We start from the raw sequence: 20,649 nt of genomic DNA, 5'->3' as shown, positions 1-20,649 counted from the left end.
AAGCTCTGCATATGGCAGTTTTTGCATCATGGCGTGACCATAGAGGTTGTTTGCATCTACATACACTATATAATTTGATGGCCGTGCTGGATCATAATCAGGCATATGCTTGTTATTTGCTCTGGCATATCTCTGGGAACATTGCACCATCCCTCCTCTTATACATTCCTCCATAAACAGATACTTATCTTGATCGTGGATCAGATCCAATTGCATTTTGGTATTCAAAAACGTTGCAGCCCATGCTAGACCAGGGGCACTGTAAAAATACACTGGGTCCAGTCCATAATTTTGCATGGAAGATTTTCTGAATGTTTGCAATATATCAACTGAGAGAGTGACATCAAGTTTCAAATAAGCCATGTGATAATCACCAAATGTCTTGCATTTAAAACTGTTCCACATCAACTGGGCATGGTGATAATCTTCATCAGTGATTCCAGATGCTCTGATTTTGCTATAAAATGCTTCTTGTGGTGGCAGGGAACACTCATCAAATTTAGAAAAATCTGAGACATGGTCATATGGATATACACCCTTCCGCCTAATTAATTTCAGGTCCTGATTTGGAAACGAAGCACGTGTGATTTTGAATTGATCATCAGATAATTGAGAGGCCAGTGTAGCCAGGCTAGCAGATAAAAATCTGTAAGAATCAAGAAATCTTATGTGAATAGGAACACCATCAACTTTAATTATTTTGCTAATAGATATATATTTCTCATCATTTTCAGCTAAAATATTTAAATTCTGCTTGTCAAACCCCTCGTATCTGATCAGATGATGGAAATCATAATTGGATGCTCCATGGCAAAATATGGGGATAAATCTTGGTCTCTTGATCTTAATATTACAGCTATTACACAGGGCCTGTTTATATCGACCATCTGTATGAGAATGGTGATGTACCTTGATATTTGTATCTGAAAATTCAGAATCACATACCGGGCATTTTTCTGCATTGTTGAAATCTTCAATCTGTTCCTCTGTTAAAGGCAACATAGGTTTTGATTTCAACAAAATATTAGATGCTATGTCACGGCACACATTTTCTATTCTATGTGCAAATTCTTTGATGGCATTTGGTCCCATGTATGAATATTCTTTAATAACAACACCATCCCGTATAACCACAAAACAAAAGCTGGAAGGCTCATGTTGCTGGTATGGTGTACTTGAAGATTCTTCTGGATCTGGGCTACAGAATGCAATAGGTTTGAGGTTCGATTCGAAATCATAGACAATAAATGCAGGGTGTTCCAACAAGGCTTCAAATTTTTTGAATTTGCAATTTTCACTTGGATTAGGCATCACCATATGAACAGGTTTATGGTTGCCACAGTATTTCAGATGCTCAATTAACTTGTTTTTAGCAATTTCTGCACTCTCTTCACGAACCCCTTTCACCATTTTCTGACCATCAAATACAGTTAAGCATCTTCTGCACAACTTGAATATTGTATGAGTTTTGTCTAGTTGTGTTCTCACTAAAGCTTCAAGATTATGTATTAGAGTGTAATGGCATGTATCATCCCCTTCAATTAAGAGCAGATCAATCGGAATTGCAGATTCATCATCAAGTGTACTGATTCTGAGAGGTGCTATCGGGCAATTGCCAGTGGAACAAATAAATACATTAATAGATAATTGTTTGCCATTGATGTGCCTGGCCCTTTTTTCAAATTTGTCAATATTCTGAATAGACATTGGATATTCCAAACCCTCCATTACATCGTCAAAATCATATTCATGCTGTTTGTAATAACTTATTCTCTGAGGATTCCTTGAAACTGGATACAAAGCAGCTAATATACACCACAAAAAGCATTTCTGGTCGGTGTTTTTTATATTGACCACGGCTCTTTTGTTTTTGATATTGGCAGGTAATGGCAAATATGTAGATCCTTGTAATGGGCTGAATTCAGAAATATGAACATATAACTTGTGTGATGAACCGCATAGGCTCCATCCGGACTCTTTTGCTGCAAATTCAGAGTGTTTGATATTTAATTGATCTATCAAATTGCCTATTATTGTGTCTGAATTTGCATTTGAATATACAGGTACAGTTTCTGTTATGTGGGGCTGTGTAAATTTTGTGCCATTTGGCTTCTTATATTGTACAAACAATTTGAGGGAGAGCTTATAAGAGCCATTTTGTACATTAAGAATTGCCTGGAGATTAGGATTTATACTGTTCAAGAAATTCTCAATGCCGCATCTTGGCTCTGATACAAACCGGTAATCCCTAAGTTGGGCATTAAAACTGCTATGTATGGGTGCATAGCGTGGCTGCTTTGCAGGTGAAGCATTAACAGGTGCTTCGTGTTTTCTTTTCAGACCAGAAGTAGATGGTTGCGGGGGCAATGCTGATGACTGTACATAAGAATTACACTTATGCCATTTGTAATATGCCTTGCTTAATATTTTATGGCATCTTGGACATATTTTCATGGCCTTTCTGCATTTCCTAGAGTTACAAATACGGCAATGCCTAGCCCAATGAGAACTAGATATATTTTTATTACACTGATTGCAATATTTTTGTTTTGGCATTTTTTCTTGTTGTTTATTATATAAGATTTTCTGGGCTTCAATTCCAAACTTTATACTTAATAAAAATATCAGTTGGGTTCAGCAGTTAATGGCTGAGCTGGTGCTTTTATACCCAAACAACAGCAGTAACTAGGTTTTGGTGATAGTTTTGCTGATGTACAACATACAAACCTCAACTGTTTATCAGCTAGCAGTGAATATCTTATGTGTGGGCAGTTGTATGTATTTCAATCTTATATCAGGACTCGAACCCAAAGCCTCTGATTACAATGCCACAATATTAACACTTCTCAATATGGAATATGCCCACATTTTACTGGGTTCTGAGACCCTTATGCAGACAAAATTGGATTTTGAACTGCCATAATATTTTCTAAGTCTTTGCCTAGGCTCATATTATCAGAATAGAATTGCTTTTAGCACGAGGGGGGTACAGTTCATTGCCACTGTGTGAAAATATGTTTTTATCTCAATAATCTTTGTTACATTTTCCTTGTTACAGACATGTTACACGCACAGAAAGATTAATGACCTCTTCAGTGAATCATACAGAAAAATCATTAATGCTCCCTTCTAGCGTGTCTCTTGCGTGCCAGCAAAGCACGCAAACAATTAACTATGCTTACCCGCTCTTCTCCTATTGTATTGAGGAGGTGGTTATAAAACATGAGAAAATAAGAAAATTCAGTTTTTTGTACAATATATTATTGTAAAACACTTTTTACCAGGTTTTCAGATCTGGGAGTTGTATATCAACTATTCTCAAAATCTCACTTGTGGACATATTATTTTGCCACATGTTTTCAATCTTAAATATTTTATCAGGACTCGAACCCAAAGCCCCTTGTTTACAAGACAACAATATTAACATTTTGCCATCAGGAGAGGCTTTACATTTTATCAGGACTCAAACCCGAGCCTTTTGCTTACAAAGCAACAATATTAACATTTTGCCATCAGGAGAGGCTTCACATTTTATCAGGACTCAAACCCAGAGGCCTCCTGATTGCAAGGCAATAAAAACCATGGGGCTATGCACCACACTCCACTGGGCCTCAGAACCCAGTAACTATAAGCTTTATATTAATATACATGGCAGAATCAATCTGAGCTACACTAAAATTCAATTCCTGGGATTTTGACAGAAAAACACACTATAAGCAATAAGATCATATGGGAACTTGGCATAATTTTAAGTATAAGCAAATCTGTCTGAGAGGCTTTCACCCTTTCTACACTAGAATTCAAAATTCTTAAAATTAAGAGCATATCACACTGGAAGAATTGGGGTATAGGCCCCTCTTGGTATTGTTTTAAGTATGGGTAAATCTATCTGTTGAGCCCTCGCCTTTTCTACACTAGAAATTCAGAATTTCTTAAAAATCAGAGCATATCACACCTGAAGAATTGGGGTATAGGCCTCTCTTGGCTTTGTTTTAAGTATAAGCAAATCTGATTGTTCAATCAAATAGCCTCGCCTTTTCTACACTTAAAAGTTGTGCTGTCCGTACCGTAAACCCCACTACTGATTTGAAATATTAAGGTGAATAAGGGTTTTCAGTGTTTTTCTGCACCTAACTGTATTCAATTTATCACTAACATATAATGTGATAACTATTTGTGCCCAATTAAAAAAGGTTCTAATTATGTCTTAAAGACATATGCCGAAGATAAGTTCCGGATTTCGAGCGGCAGTGAGTTCCAAATACGAGAAGTAGAAAGGGTGAAAGATTTTGGAAAAAAAATTGGATTATGACGGGGGATGAAAGAATAACACCTGTGATATATGCACTGACGAAGGTAGCATTTGAAACGTGATAACTGGCATGTTCGGGTACTTGTGAATGACATGCATTGTCATCTTAGCAAAGCCAGATCAAACTCTGTGAGCATGTGAGCAGAGAGGATGGATTACTTTGCTGTTTTGCTAAGGTATCTGGCGTTTCCCGGTGGCGTAGTGGTAGAGCTATCGCCTTCTAATCCAGGGATCTGGGGTTCAATACCCACGCATGCTCCGGAGATTGATTGATTTGGTTTATTTTACTTCGCTTTTCTGCCACTTCTATCTAATCGCGAAGATGAGGATGAGTGATGATGAAATTGATGAAGGGAGGCTCACAAAGAACACACATGCTCAGGTCTGGATTCGAACCTTGGACCCCTGGCATAGCAACGTGCTGTGGTAACCCCTCCGCCAGCACACTGGTTCAGATCTCATTGTAAAACTGTTCAGTCACAATTAAGCTTATCTGAGCATAAAGTGGACTTAAAAAGTGAACAAACTTCTACGGTGTATATATATATGCCTACAGTTTAAAGCGGGTCAGTGACCCGACGACAGTGGCGTTCCCAAAATGGAGTGGGGTGTCATAACCTTTGTTCCAGTACTCCTAAAGAAGAAGAAGAAGAACGTGAAAGGCAGGAAAATATGGGAAAATGAGGGTTGACTACTGAAAAAGTACATGTATACCCCCACACACACACACACTTTCGAAAATCCTGGGCACGCCACTGTCCGATGATATGTACTTTCATCGAAAACTGAACCTCAGAACTCTTGATTAGCAGCCGGCCCCCTTGACGAGTGGTCAGCACATTGCGCTACGACTCCAGGGGTCCCGGGTTCGAATCCCGATCTGCGCATGGATGTTTGTGAGTGTCCATTCATCATTTTCATCGCTCATCCCCATCTTCGCAAATTAGCCAAAAGTGGCACAGAAAGCTAAGTAAAATAAATGAAATCAATCAATCACTGTGAGGCGCACTGCTTTCAATCTTAAAAGTCTGCCAAAGATAATTAGGACTCAACCTGCAGTTTAACGTGGTATTCGAACCACTGTGCACAAGGCCCGTGCCCCCCCCTGGAAAATGAAAGTCAATCAAAAATTATATATTTTTCACATATAATTTCATTTCAGCTACAGTACTATGTGTTGATTATTGCATGAATATGATAAATTCAAATTTAAGCAATGTTTTTTGAGGGAACAACACTATTATTGGGAAAAATGTGCCTTGTTTGCCCCCCTGGAAAAAATACTTTCCTTGCCCCTCCCTAGAAAAAATCCTGCGGACTTTCATGACTGTGCAATGTGTCTCCACCGGGGATCGAACCGTAGAGCTATCGATTCTCACCGAAGGGAAGGAACCTATGCTTTGTTGCGTTCTAAATTAAGAACATCAACGCTTTATTGCAATTCCTCAGTGTTGTGGGTGGTTTGCTGAGTCCTTATTCCGTATTTTTTTATTTGTTGCATTAATATAAATATGTAAAGACATATCACGTGCAAGAAACAAACAAAGCAATGTAACTCTACATATAGTTATTTTATTACAATTAATGATCATTGATTGTGTGTAATTTGTTCGCAAGAAAGTTTTCAACAGAAACTAACTGTAAAAGTAATTGACGGTAACTTTTCAAGTACTAGTAAGAGAGTTATTTTTTAAAATGAGTAACTATAAGTCAGTTACTTTTTTGAACTCACTTTCAGACGATGCATTATTTTTTATCCAATTTTTTTCTCTATTCGCATGTGCAGAATACTCCTACAAATTATAATTTTCAAACAGCTATAGTTTTCAAATATAGATAAGCTATAACAAATAAAAATCTGCTTATATCTCGACCTGCGTGCGTAGGGAGGAAGGAAGTATCAACGCCACAAGCAGCTGGAACAGAAAGTACTAATTTCACAGTCTGTTAGCACAGGGTTCGAAGACTACTTTCAACACGATTCGTCTTCGGCGCCTTCAAGGTCACGCATTCGGTTTTAGTCCAAGGGCATTATTTTTAAAGAGGTGAACTTCGTTTAGTGAAGCTGATGGCCGTTCTGTTATTGTTCGTTAGGTAATAATAGCATGCTTGTAATTCATTGATCACATTAATGGCCATTGTGCGGGAATATGTAAAGAACCTTATACACTTGCATAAACTTGATTATGAATCACTAAAAACACGTTAATTTTATGTAGATAAGAAAAATCACTGTATATGTATCGGAAAATGCAGTAACAATTCATGTAAAAATTCTCTATAAATGACATTGGAAATGTGCATGCTGGGAAAAAGTAATAATTGATAGTTTATAAATATTATATTTTTTAATGTTTCCCTCTGATTACTGTTAATAATAGTAATATGGTCGAGCGCGTTAAGTGGTCGACTCTCGGGTTCAAGTCTAGGCCTGGTCATGCTTGTTCTTTTTTAGCGTCCCTTCATCAATTTCATTTAATCTTCGCTCTTCCTCGTCGTCGCGATTAGGCAAAAGTGAGATAAGCGCGGCGTAGAATGAAAATACAGCAAATACATAATAATAATGTTCATTTACCTTCCTGTAAGGAAGAACGTGCAACATATAAATTTTCTGCGCACGAAAAAGTTAGAAAAATATAAAAATTCAAATTTTATGAGATAACGAAAAGGTTATAAGTAGAGCTCGGAAGTTGAGGAAATATCCTTTTTTTTCCCCAGTGTCCGAAGACGAGGCCCAACATAATATATGTTCATTTTGGGTCATTGTAGGCCAGAAAAAGGTGGGCTTTATTTGTCATTTTTTGCCTTTTTCTGGCTTATTGGTCCTTTTTTAGCCTTTTTTTTAGGTCTTAACGGCTTTTTTTGCAACTTCACCTTCTTTCCAGTGCGTTTTTACTACACATTCTCAATTCATCAGTTCATCACCTCTTAAACATCCTTTCTGTAGTAAAGAAATAAAAATATATACTATATTTACCCAACTGAGGTAAGGTTTCCGAAGTCCTATTTCTGTAATCCTAGTATGGTTAGGCCAAATATGATTCTTCAAATATGAATTTTCAAATTATGTTAATCTAAAAAATATATAATGTCTGAAAGAAGATGCATTTCATTCATATTGTTTTTTCGCACTGTGTGTTCCATACCACTAGAATTTTGTATTTTTTTATGCATTAAATATGTAATTAAAACTGAAGTTACTAATTAATTTGGATCATATTCATACGTCCTTTTTTCCGTTTTTAGGCCCTTTTTTTATATTTTGGGTCTTTTTATGTCTTTTTTGGCAATTTATAGGTATTTCAGTCCCTTAATATGAATTAATTTCGTACATACTGTTGCTCGCTACGAAGCCCGGGGTCTCGGGTTCGAATCCTGACCTGGGCATGGATGTTCTCCGTGATTGTCCCTCCATCAGTTTCATCATATCATCACTCATCCTCAGCTTCATGATTAGTCAAAAGTGGAAGAGAAGCGAAGTAAAATAAACCAAATGAAACAATAGGGTGACCAGACATACTCTTTTTAAGAGTATTATACTCTTTTAGAGGTTCATATACTCTATACTCTTTTCAATTTGTAAAAATCCCCAAATATACTCTTTTCCTTGCTATTTAATTTCATTCATTATTTTACACGTAAAAATGCGTTAAAACCTACAGGAAGAAAAGAAACAATGATGGGTAAGTAAAGGTCAGTGTACAAAGATTTAGGGTACTATTATAGTATAAGGGAAACACCTATAAATCATATTTTTTACATTGCTAATGTACTATTTTGGAATGCGGAACATTTCCTAAGGTGAAATAATGCATTTCTAACTAAGATAATGTCTGTTTCTTACATTTACGAGTACTTACTGTTACTTGTTATTTCGATTCTGTAACACATTATGGCGGGCGATAGCGTACTGGTTCAGGGCACGCTGTGAGAGTGTCTTGTCGATTTATGCAGTGTTGCAACCTCGTTCACTGGAAAATACCTACTTTCGTGCTCGGATTTGAAATTATGCTAATACGTCGCAAACCACTGACGTTAGCCCCACAAACTATTCACGTTATCCCCAAAAACCATTTTCCGTAAGGTTAGGTTAAGTTAGGTTAGGCAAGCATAGTAAAAAAAAATTGAAAATACTCGACACGTCATGTTCTAGTGGAAACACGGCGAGGCTGAAACACTGACTATAGGGTTGCGTCATCTTAACACACGGAACATTGTACTCTCGTGCAGAAAGCAAATGGCGGCAGCAGAAACAGCATGTCGGGCAGAGATTTTCGCAGAAAACGACATGTTTTCGCATTAAAATGGATCAAAACTAGATTCACGAACTTCCACAATGCTACAGAAAATGATTTCCGTAAGTATTTTCTCCTGTAAATTTGAAGAAATCAGTTTGCCTTATACTATAATGTTACCAATATTGATTGTGAAAGACTCTTCAGTGTTAAAACTTATTGGCGAGAGGAAAAAAGTACACTCTTGGTGTCAACACTCGAACAAGTAATGAAAGTGAAATTCAATGTGGACATGACCTGTGAAGAGTTTGGACTGGCAATAATGGACAAATTAAACATACTCAAGAAAGCAAAATCATTCCAGAAGTATGAACGACAGTGCCCATTGGTGAGAAAGTATTTGTAATTAGCTAATAACATTAGACCCATAAGTAATTTGAATCTGTAGAGTGTGGGCCTATTTTATAGAAGCAATAACAATTAGTCACCCTTATTTTCGTTTTCTTTTTAGGTTTTGTACATGTGCACCTTCAACCTATAGACTATACTCTTTTTGGTCAACAAATATCTGGTCACCCTATGAAACAATGCAAAACTGACATGATTCCAGTCGAATCCCATCTACATATAAAAAGAACATTTCACTTATTTAATTTTCAAACCAGGCAACCCTTTAAGAGGGGCGTCCGAACCCTCTGGACCCCTCTAAGTGCGTTTAACTGCGTGCACAATATACAGGATTTATCAGCCAGAACGCATTGCCTGATCTTTGCCTAATAACATGACGTCACGTTCGTTTACAACGCTCCTTTGACTGAAGTGCCGATTTTGTATTGCTCAAACACAATCGCTCTGTGTTTATTCCTCACATATTTACTTAAGTCCCGAGAACGGCAGTCTGCCTTTTACTACAAGTCCAAGGTCTCTTTTTCTTCCCCCGTTAGAACGACAAATATTTCGTCCACTCGCAGATCAAACACGGGCTAGCGCAGACGATGTTGAACGTATCCAAATACTACATGTACTTTCTTCAATTTTCCAGAATTCTAGTCACACAAAAAATGGCCCTTATCTACATCTCCATCGCCGTGCCTGCAGTTGTGCTGTGGTGGTTGTCCAGAAAGCCAAAAAAGTTTCCGCCAGGTAAGTGTTGCTTACTGCACAGTTCTGGCAGAAGTGTTTAATCAAGCGAAACCAAACGCAACGTGAATCTGAATCTCATTTTGCCGTCCGAGGAGGGTACATGCAGTCTGGTCAATCAGTCACTTCGCGTAAGTTTGGCAAGTTACAAGTACGATGTGGGATATACATACACCCATAAACAAAGTAGAAGCAGAAAATAAACGAAGAAAAGACATAATAATAAAATAGAAAATGCTTAACAAAGACGAGAGATACTAAAATCTGAAGGATTGTGTGTTATACGGTAGTGGCATTAATTCTGGACACTTTTAGTAAAATGTTATTTTTTTAAAAAAGTCTCGAATGTAAGAATTATATTCGGTATAGAAATATTAAACAAGTTTAAATGACATCGTCCAGTAACTTCAATAATTGCATCTGCGTGCAGCATTGTAGCCTGCTTACTATTGTTATTGTTATTTTCAATCAACAGAACGCTTGTGTGCAATTGTTGAATAGTAGGTGAACTGGGAGCATCATTGTTGTACGTCGTACAATAGCTTCAAGAATTTCATCTTACTGCAACATTGGTGTCTGATATTTGGTATTTCCTATACTGTACTGTGGGTTATGTGTGAGCTTCATTGTTTGCAGCAGTTGGCAGCTGACTTTTGTGAAGTGAATATCTTTTAGGTACTGTACGTACGAAGGGTACGTAGAGCGAGCTGAAGCGTGATACTGAAATTGCAAGTAATGGCTCTAAGACAATAAAACGCTCTGATTGGTCACCAAGTCAAAGTAGTAAGTCAGTACCACTCCCTGATGAATGTTATTCTTATGAAGAAATAGCGAAAATGTTGGGTGGTGGCGCTACAAAGTCAGGCGTTAGAAAAGTTTGCAAGCTGTATGAAGCAACTGTGAGCAAAAAAGCTGCTCCAAGAAGTGGCAGGAAACCAAAACTAACTTCTCAAGATTGTCGTAGAATCCGCCGCCTTTCTCTGCAAGATCGTCAGCATACGGCAAAAGATGTTAATGCCATCTTGAGAACTTCCGGGGTAGAAGTTTCTGACCGAACAGACAGACAAAAACTTTGCGAAAATGGTTTACGAGCGAGGGTCGCAAGAAAGAAGCCTTATCTCAACCAAAAGCAGAGAAATAAGCGTGTGGAGTGGGCGTTAGCACACAGGGAGTGGACACAAGAAGATTAGGGTAAAGTCATCTGGAGCGATGAAAGTAAAATCAGCATCTTTGGAAGTGATGGAATTAGGTTTGTGCGTCGCCGAACGGGTGAAGACATGCTACCTGAGTGCACCAACGCCAATATGAAGCATTCTGCTGAAGTGATGGTGTGTGAAAGCATAAGCATGGCAAGGCATGGTGTCGTCCGCCTAGCAGTGTTAGAGGGCAGCATTAATGCAAAAAAAAATACCAAGAACAGGTCTTAAAGGTAAAACTGCTACCCACTATTCGTGATTTGTTTGGGGCGACGTTCAGCGGTGCATCTTTCAGCAGGACGGCGCGAAGTGTCACACCGCTCGAATGTATACCTTCCGCTGTACATAACATTTTGTCGAATATAACACATAGATAATTTGTATATAAATGTTTGTAAAATTATGAGAAATTCAAAAAATATTCTGAAAAATCGTTATCAAAAATAACATTGAGAAATCATTAAAAACGGAGTGTTATTAATGTGTTAGTAGCTATTATTTGCAATTTTAGTATCACGTATCAACTCGCTTTACGTACGTACAGTACCTAAAAGATGTTTACTTCACAAAAGTCAGCTGCCAACTGCTGTAAACAATGAAGCTCACACTTAACCCACAGTACACTATAGGAAATACCAAATATCAGACACCAATGTTGCAGTAACATGAAATTCTTTAAGCTACTGAACGACGTACAACAATGATGCTCCCAGTTGACCTACTATACAACAATCGCACACAAGCGTTCTGGTGGTTGAAAACAACAATGACAATAATAATCAGACTACAATGCTGCACTTAGATGTAATTATTGAAGTTACTGAATGACGTCTTTAAACTTGTATAATATTTCTATACAGAATACATTCGAGATTTTTTTTAAAAAAGTAACATTTTACTAAAAGTGTCCAGAATTAATGCTAATACTGTAGAATATAAAATCCAAGCACATTACTGTAGTTACCAAAATTTAGTAAATTTCTAAATTTAGTAAAGGGCAACAAACTTTTTTGTTTACAAATACCAAGATGCTTAACCAAATGTTTTTCGTTAATTCAAAAAAATCAGTTTCTTTTCTGTACAGGGTGAGGATTTTTGCTTATTTCATTCCTCTAAAGGAATCTGAAATTTGTTTCAAGCTGTTTTAAGATTCATAACGCGTTTTTAGTGGCTATACATGTATGTTGATGTTTAGTGCTTATATCGCGTAATTGTGCTTAAAGTGTTTTTTTTTGTCATGTTAGTTTACTCCTGCTTTCTTTTGCTACTTTCACTCTTTTTATAGTGCAATTTTATCCTTTACTAGAGCCTACTTCAATAGTTTGGTACCAATTTTAAACACTGTTAGTGCTTATAAGTTTCCAAACTAATGATAAGTGTTTGAAAAAAATGCTTTCTAATTCTTTCTGTGCAAGATTTGATTATGACGCATGATCAGATTAAAATGCAGGGTAATTCAAAATGTTTCATCTGATTACATTACAGATGACTGTATTTTTGTCTTTTTATGAAGATTACATACTCATGGAATATAGGAAACAGTCCAGAATTTCGTCTACATAATTGTTTATTATATATATTTGTAATCGGAATCATTTTGAATTTTGAAGCCAACAAAACCAACGGCTAGAATAAATAAGTGTTATCTTTCAGGCCCACCCAGATGGCCAATTGTAGGCAATATCCTCGAGGTGAACACACTTGCGTCACTACCCCACCAGGCCATTCAAAAGATGGCTTCCAAATATGGCGAAGTGACTGGCTTCTACTTGGGACAAGTCCCTGTGGTTGTGATCTCAGGGCTGGATGCGATAAGGGAAGCCTTCAAAGAAGAAGAGCTCACTGGACGACCAATCACAGACTTCCAGAAGAATCTGGATGGCGGAAAGATTTGCGGTAAGTCTGGAAACAGACCACTGGCTGAAGTCAGTCTCACCTTCGGCGTGCGCAGACTAATTTATTTGGGGGTGCCTTAAGGGCAGTTTCAATTGTATGTCTCGACAATGTTATCCTAATTGTCCTAGGTTCATGTTCCTTTTTCATATAAACTAATAGGTTTATGAAAATGAAATTTTAACATTAGAGTATCTGAGTATTTGTTAGCACTTTAGCACAGGTTTCCATGGCATTGTGTTTTTATTTTTATATTATTTAAATAATGGAAGTACACAATTGAAAATAAATATTGGTTCAGAATAACCAACTATAATAAATGTAATGGAAGTGAAACATTCAAACGCTGACCAAGGAAAAATTTATTGTATAAAAATACTAATATTGATTTTAGTGTGAATCTTTGTCCTAAGAAGACCCTGTTGTAGGGTGAAAACCTTACGTTTTAGTGTATTTTTATACAATAAATGTTGTCTTGGTCAGCGTTTGAATGTTTCACTAAACATGGAAACAAGGCTTAACAGTGTTACCATGTTATACAAGTGTATATATGCCTACATGTAATATCAGCTGAATCCCTCTCATTAATAAATATGTAGTTTCAGTTTTTCCAAGTTTCCTAATGCACATCAATAATAATAATAATAATATAATAGTGTACCCGGCCAGTGGTCCATTGAGAGATAAATCGTCAATACAATTTTTTCCACCATCCTCGATAAAACAACTTCTCGTAATTACTATTTGCTGTTACTAGAGCACTATTAGTATACTTTATAAATCGGTTTGCATTTATTTGTAATCGGTTTTCAATATTTGTTTGCTAAACGTTCCTCCCAATGTTGCAGGCCTCTTCAACACCCAGGGCGAGTACTGGCGGGAACAGAGGCGCATGACACTTCAAGTCCTTCGGGAACTTGGCTTCGGAAGTCCAAACTTGGAGTCCGCAGTGCACGAGGAAGTGACCATGATGCTGAACGCCTTAAAGAGCACCCTGGGCCCCAGCTACAGGACCCCGGTGGTCGCCCAGGAGGTATTGGGAGCCGCCAACGTCAACTCTATCTGGAAACTGGTGGCAGGGCAGAGGTTCGAACATTCGGACCCGAAGGTGAAGAAGCTAATCGAAATGGCGAGAGTTCTGCAAGCCGCCGTGGACGCCTCTGGTAGCGTGGTCTGCAACTATCCTCTGATCCTGAAGCTTTTCCCAAACCAAACCATCTTCGCGGCAGCTCAAACTCTCAGGAAGGAGTTTGATGATTTCATTGTGGTAAGTGTCGACGTGTTAAAATATCAATACATACGAGTTGTGGCTAGAAAAAAATCGGACTGTTGCTACAAAATCTTTTATTGGTTATTTTGTACAATACGAACATTATCCTCTTCAAAGTACTCCCCTGAACTATCGATACACCACTCCATACGAATCTTCCATTGCTGGAAGCAGTGCTGGAAATCATTTTCTGAAACCATGTTTATGACCTCCGTCGCTTTTGCTTTCACAGATTCTACGGTCGTAAATCTGGTTCCTTTCAGTGCTGATTTGACCATTGGGAATAAAAAATGTCGCACGGAGCGAGATCCGGCGAATAGGGTGGATGTTCTAACACTGGGATCCCATGCTTGGCCAAAAAAGCCTTGACTGACAATGCCGTGTGGACAGGAGCATTGTCCTGATGAAGAATCCATGACTTGCTTTTCCACAAACCAGGTCGTCCTCTTCTTGGTCGCTCACGAAGGATCGTCAGCACCATAATGTAATAGTGTTAGTTGTTTCGCAATAGCTCGAATACTCAAGCGACGATCTTTTCGAATCAATTCACCGACATTTGCAATGTTTTACTCCGTTTTCGACGTGCAAGGCCGTCCAGGACGCGAGTCTTCCACGATCACTTCTCGTCCCTCTTTAAACCTTTGAAACCACTCAAACACTTGCGTGTGTGATAAACACTCGTGTCCGTATACTTCCTTCAACAAACCATAAGTTTCTGTGGCGGATTTTTCGAGTTTCATAAGAGACATCAAATTAATATGCTGTTCCACTTTCACTAACATTTTTCCGACGGAGCACAGATGTACGATTCACTTCGTCTACAAGCTACAGCGGAACTGATCGCCGCGCGCCCTGGGAAATCACACAGTCGATAGGCAGGATATCACGTTATACACTCATGCACCGTTTGACCTTGACGCGCGTGTCCTTTGTCGACAGCAACATCAATTCGGTTTTTTCTAGCCACACCTCGTATACGGAAAGCTTACAGTCAGCGCCACTAGCGGGGAAATTTGATTCCGAAGCAGTCAAGGGCGTATCCAGAGGGTTGATCCAGGGGGTCCGGTTCCCTTCCAAATTCCATTCTTCTTTTTGAAAATACTAAGGTGGATTCAGCATACTTTCCGATGAGACATTTGATGTGGCAGATATAGAAAACTCCCTCTGTCTGCACGGCGTGTGGACTCTGAAAATAATATCCATTAAAAGTATTTTACGTGTGATATGTTAGCTGAAAACCTGACTTTAGTGTGTTGTTTTGGTACGTACAGTGTTTTATTTTTTTTATTACATGCAGAGGTGAAATACGTACCAGCCAGTAAAAACAAACTATTGTCAGTGTTTTGTTTGTTTGTTTTTTGTTAAATTTCTTCAACCTTGTCAGTTAAGTGGAGCTGACCGAGTGAACCATCCCAAGCAAGTGGTCTTCTAGCCGCAGTTGAAAAAGGGAACTTTCTTAATTGCACTCTTTATCTGATAAAAGTTTCACTGTACAGTTGTCATAGTATTTAGAGCCTCTGCTCTTTCTTACCCAAGAAACATCACAGAACTGCTTCAGAGACTTCGGGAGATTTCAGATGACGAGTTCAGACAAATATTTCGAACTGCTTGTCAAAAATATCAACAGACATTCAATTCTGAAATTACAAATCCAAGAATAAAAAAATGAAATAAAAATAAATAAAAAAACTCTCCTCTTACTAATATAGAGAGGGGAGGGGGCATGCAGCATTGGCCTTGGGAGTTAGACACCCACTGGCTGGACCCCCTCCAAATTTTCTTCCTGGATACGCCCCTGGAAGCAGTCAATATTATTGGAGACAGTAGCTGTCCTACCTGCATTGTGCGAGCGAATATTGGTATAGCAAGAAAAATTTAGCAACGTGCTCAAGACTATAACAATGGATTTTTATTCCTTTAGCTGGGCCTCCCCTAAGGCGCAGCAGTAACGTCGTAGCCTTGTAATCAAGGGGTCCCGGGTTCAATTCCCGAATGAGGCACATAGTAGTTCGGATCCCACTTTAAACTGTAGGTCCAGTCCCGATTAGCCTTACTGTGCTCAAAATGGACTTAAAACACCAACTTAATCAATCAATCAACTCTTCCTTTACTCGTAATATTCAGAGTATTTTACGTTCGCAGCGAATCTTGCCGATGAATTGAGATAGTCTCCGGTGGCATTTTACTGGTATACTTAGTACAGATGGTAGAAATGAAAATTGTTATAAATATTTAACACAACTGTGCTATTATGGAACCATAAACCAGTAAAGACGACCGAAAAGAAATATTGGGAGGCAGAGAAATTATATTTTCTGTGGAGGCAGTTACATTAAATACCTCTAAATACCATACAAAAGTTTTGTATTTGGGCTAGAAGATAATGTATTTATGTAGTTTTTCATCTTAGCTGGAAAGGCGTCCGATCCTCCTCGGCGTAGTCACTGTAGAGTTGAAGTAACGAAACGCAATGACACGAGTTATTCTAATGCCACGAGTTATTCTAATGCCACTACGTTACTTTTTATAAGCAACAATGATTAATTTCATTACTTGCATTACTTTCATGGATTCTGAACTGGGTACTGATTATTGTAGAAGAGAGGTGGTTTTTATATTTCCCCGAATTCAGAAGAAACAGTAAATTAGATACAAAGTTTAAAGAGGGTGCGGAGGACAATTTCTGGCACCTGTGTCAAGTCTGGTTCACTTCTGGTATACAAGAAAAGTCACCCTCAGTCACGATCAGGGGCGCCGACTTGTCAAAATTATTGGGGAGCTCTGATCACTGAAATAAAATAATGAATGACTCACTCTCTCCCTTTTTTAAGTTTTGGCCTCAGTGTTCGGAATCTCGTAAAAGCCCATGAATTCCTCAAAAATATCAACATTTTTATTCACAGTTCGAATGCAGAATATTAATTGTCCACGGATGGATACGTCACAAGTTTCGTCAACCATAATAGCAAAATATTCCCGACTTTTAATATCTGCTACCACGGAGCGCAAAACAGATCTCCCTAATATATCAACGATCTCGTTCTGAATGTCATGTGAGAGCCATTTGTAGCCCGAACGTCCCATCCACTACCCTATGACAATCAGTTTTTGTCACGTACTTTTTTTATTATTCTATATCCTAGGCTTTCATTATTTTATATTTTCTGTAACCTTCGTATCCGCTTGAAGCTTCGGTAGAAAAACACCACGTTTCTGAACCTTTTGTGTTTTCTGCTTTTGTCGACTTTTCCCCCTTTCGGTCGTAGGAGCTGGGAACTAACAATGTGCTGTGATAAATCTTTCACTATTTTTGAGCGACTTTTGTGCATTTGGCGACAGGAAAGTCCACGTGAGAGGCCAATTACTGGAGGAACATGTTACGTACCGGATGAGGGTAGAACTATTCTTTTCACCCCATTCTAACGCAACACGTGTGCTTGAAGAAGCTGGACCTAGCAAAAAAGGGACGCTTGACCACCAACGTCGTAACTTCAGATTTCCGCGCCTAAAAGTCAGTCTGTTAGATTTCGAAATTTCAAGTTGTCTTTAAATAGTGGCAGATCGAACAAACAGCTACAGTCTACCGCCAGTTTTTGAACCGACAACACCTCTGCGACAGTCGGAGTAAAGATTCGGGACTTTGTCCTTTTTCTACCGCGCCGTGTATTTTATCCTGCGTGAGTGAGTGACAGTGACTAGTTGTACGAATACGCAGTGTTAATTGGTGACCTGTGCACTGGATTCGCGTTATTCGTTTTGTGACGAGGAACATTAATACCACTATGGCGGGCTAAAATCAAGAGAAGGAGGGCTATGGGTCTTCCTAGCCTGCATGAAGCCGACAACGCACCAGATCATCGCTCAGCGTCGCGACGTCACGCCACTAAAACGCCGCCACAAGCGCCACAAAAGCCACAAACGCCACATCGCCACAAATGACGCCCACAGCCCGATTAGAAGCCATGAAATGATACCGCCGAAAGCCGCCAGTCGAGACGCCGACGCCCGACGAGAATTCTACGGAGAGAGAAAGAGAGAGAGAGAGAGAGAGAGAGAGAAATTGGAAGATGAAGCGACACCAGCCCACACTTAGATCTACCGTCTAGAAGAGAAGATTGAGATAATGAAGCGACACCTACTGCGTCTTGAGACGACGCCGACGTCCCGCGTGAGATTAGCAGCTAGAATCCACGAGCACCCCCGGTAAAGAAACTTCGCCCGTTTTCGCCGTCCCCCCAGAAAGAGAGAGAGAGACGATGCGAAGCAATTAATCGCTCCATTACGAGGCCGACAAGATTATCGCCGTGATGTTGAAGCGTAGAAGGAAGGTGTGTCCAAGAAGATTGCGAAGTGCCGCTACAAAGAAGTAATGTGGGGAAGTGTTAGTGTCGCAAGGAGGACCGCGAATTGACGTCACGCCGCCGTTTAGAGGACTACGGTAAACGTCGCTGGAACGTCTAGAACGCCGAGATGGTATACTATACTACTGTTAATTTTCTATATGTGTGAGTGATCATCTACCCAAGACTCCAAAGATCGGCCGTCGGACGAAAAGATACCTGTATTTAAAGTTAAAAGTCGCAAAGGTATTGATTAAATTATTTCTTGCCTACATCATCTAAATTTCACAATTGCTAATTCGGAAGAGATATTCACAGCATACTGTTGTTTTTCCACGCTCTGCGCCGAGCTGTTGAGTAATAATGTTTATTGATGTCACCTTATATGCTTTACTCGGTAAATATTTGATTAAAACGGCATAAATCGTGTATCTCTTGCAGAGATCACCTCTCAAGTTTGCTAAGTGAGGAAGTAAGTTAACTTCGTGCTATTTTTAATATATTCATACATAAGTGTCTTCACTTTTCAGTCTGTAAACATGTGTGCCTTGCAGTTGATATCTAAGCCTAATGTTATTGAAGTTCCAAGGCGCATTAGTGATAATTCTACAACAATTATTTAAATGTCTAAATAAAGTGCAAGAATAAAAAGTTTACGTGTCACGCCCGTTGGCAGAATGTAATGAGCACGCGCAGATGAAAGTTTAGTATCTTTAATTCTAAGCAAATTAACGTCTTCGGGCGCAGTTTAATATTCATAAAAAAAGGGCCAATGTATTTATATTAATGTAATTTGTCCCCTGAAGTTTGAATGAGTGCGTGAATGCTGAGTGATAGCGAGGGGTTGTGTAGAGTGTCTATTTTTGTGTGTTATATAATATACATTTTTGTTATCTATGTTTGACTATGATTTGTGTTCATACAAATAGTATACTAATCCTCATAACTATTGGTATTTATATTTTAGTTCAACGTTAAGTCAGCAAAGCATTTCTGCTGGCTAACATCAATTATTATTATTATCTACGTTATTATTATTATTATTATTATTGATTATTATTATTATTATTCAACGTCACTTTATGCACGAGTCGGCTATTCGTCGGGGGTAAAAACCGATCCGGTCACACGTACCCTGGAATCAAACCGTTTAGCTGGGCCCGGCACCTAGGAAGGGGACTTCGGTCTCCGGACTAAGTGTCAAACAGAGGTCACGTACCAAAGGTCCGGTGAGAACCCTAGTTCATGCACATCGTCTTTTGAAACTTTTTTTTAGTAAAAATTTTAACAATAATCATAATTACATACTTGGTATATAGTAATAAGTCATGTGTTTTGCTGTCTCTGGTCATACCCCCCCCCCAAAGTTGATGGTTTAGCAGTCTCAGTCCCCCAAAGTTGATGGTCTAGAACATTTCAAATGTGTATTTAAAGTTAAGTTCATGTGGCACAATTCAGAGTAAACTTTAGAAGAGAAGCAAAATAATACATTAGATCCTCTTAAGCAAAATTATTTGGGGGGCTCTGCCCCCACATCGTTAACATTGGGGGGGCGGCTTGAGCCCCCCAAGCCCCATGGAGTCGGCGCCTATGGTCACGATTACGCATGACCATGGACGTCCGCAGGATTTTTCCAGGGAGGGGCAAGCAAGGTAATTTTTTTCCAGGGGGGCAATGGAGACATATTTTTCCCTACAATATTGATGCCCCCTGAAAACCACAGCTTCAGTCTGAAATTATCATGTTTCTTCAACACACTCATAATAATTATCATAAATTACTGTGAATTAAATGAAATTGCGTGTGAAATATATAATTTGTAGGTGGGCATTCATTTTCCACGCGGAGCATGGCCCCCTCTTCCGGACGTCCATGCTCATGACCAACCCCACTTTGCGTGTTTTAGGGAATCTTCTTTGCTCGGAGTGTTTTGTAACAATGTGTAATGAGGATCCTCTTGCCTCTCCCGTCTTTGAAAAGAAAATTATTTTTTATAAAAATGTTGTTAAAATTAGCAATGAATTTAGATATTGTTACATATTTGCAGCATGTTACATATTTAACTACATATTTCATAAGTTTTATGCTATTTAAAAATTTGTGCGCTACTTATAGCTACTAAGAGGTAATCGTGTTTCAGGATGCGATCTTGGCTCACCAATCAAAGAATGCCAATCAAGGAGACCTTATTGGGACCTATCTTCAACTTATGGAAAAAGAGAAAGATTCAAATACATCATATACACGTAAGTCATTCAATCTT

General features: G+C 38.7%; 1 protein-coding gene across 3 annotated transcripts in view; it reads left to right on the top strand.

Moving 5' to 3' along the window:
* Window positions 1-20,649, top strand: part of LOC145988531 (methyl farnesoate epoxidase-like) — a 79,260-nt gene that overhangs the window by 54,559 nt on the left and 4,052 nt on the right. For 2 of the 3 annotated variants that reach the window (XM_083123433.1, XM_083123434.1), the window contains exons 2-5: window positions 9,590-9,690; window positions 12,537-12,779; window positions 13,625-14,043; window positions 20,527-20,632. In XM_083123433.1, the coding sequence (XP_082979559.1) occupies window positions 9,609-9,690; window positions 12,537-12,779; window positions 13,625-14,043; window positions 20,527-20,632 (850 nt within the window). In that variant the 5' untranslated portion in view covers window positions 9,590-9,608. Of the gene's footprint in view, window positions 1-9,444; window positions 9,691-12,536; window positions 12,780-13,624; window positions 14,044-20,526; window positions 20,633-20,649 lie in introns of those variants that run through there. The other variant, XM_083123435.1, reaches the window with a different exon arrangement.

Source organism: Lepisma saccharinum, chromosome 6 (genome assembly GCF_977018435.1).
Source record: "Lepisma saccharinum chromosome 6, izLepSacc3.1, whole genome shotgun sequence".
In the NCBI taxonomy this organism is placed as follows: Eukaryota; Metazoa; Arthropoda; class Insecta; order Zygentoma; family Lepismatidae; genus Lepisma; species Lepisma saccharinum.
This window is presented reverse-complemented; position numbering and strand designations above follow the sequence as displayed.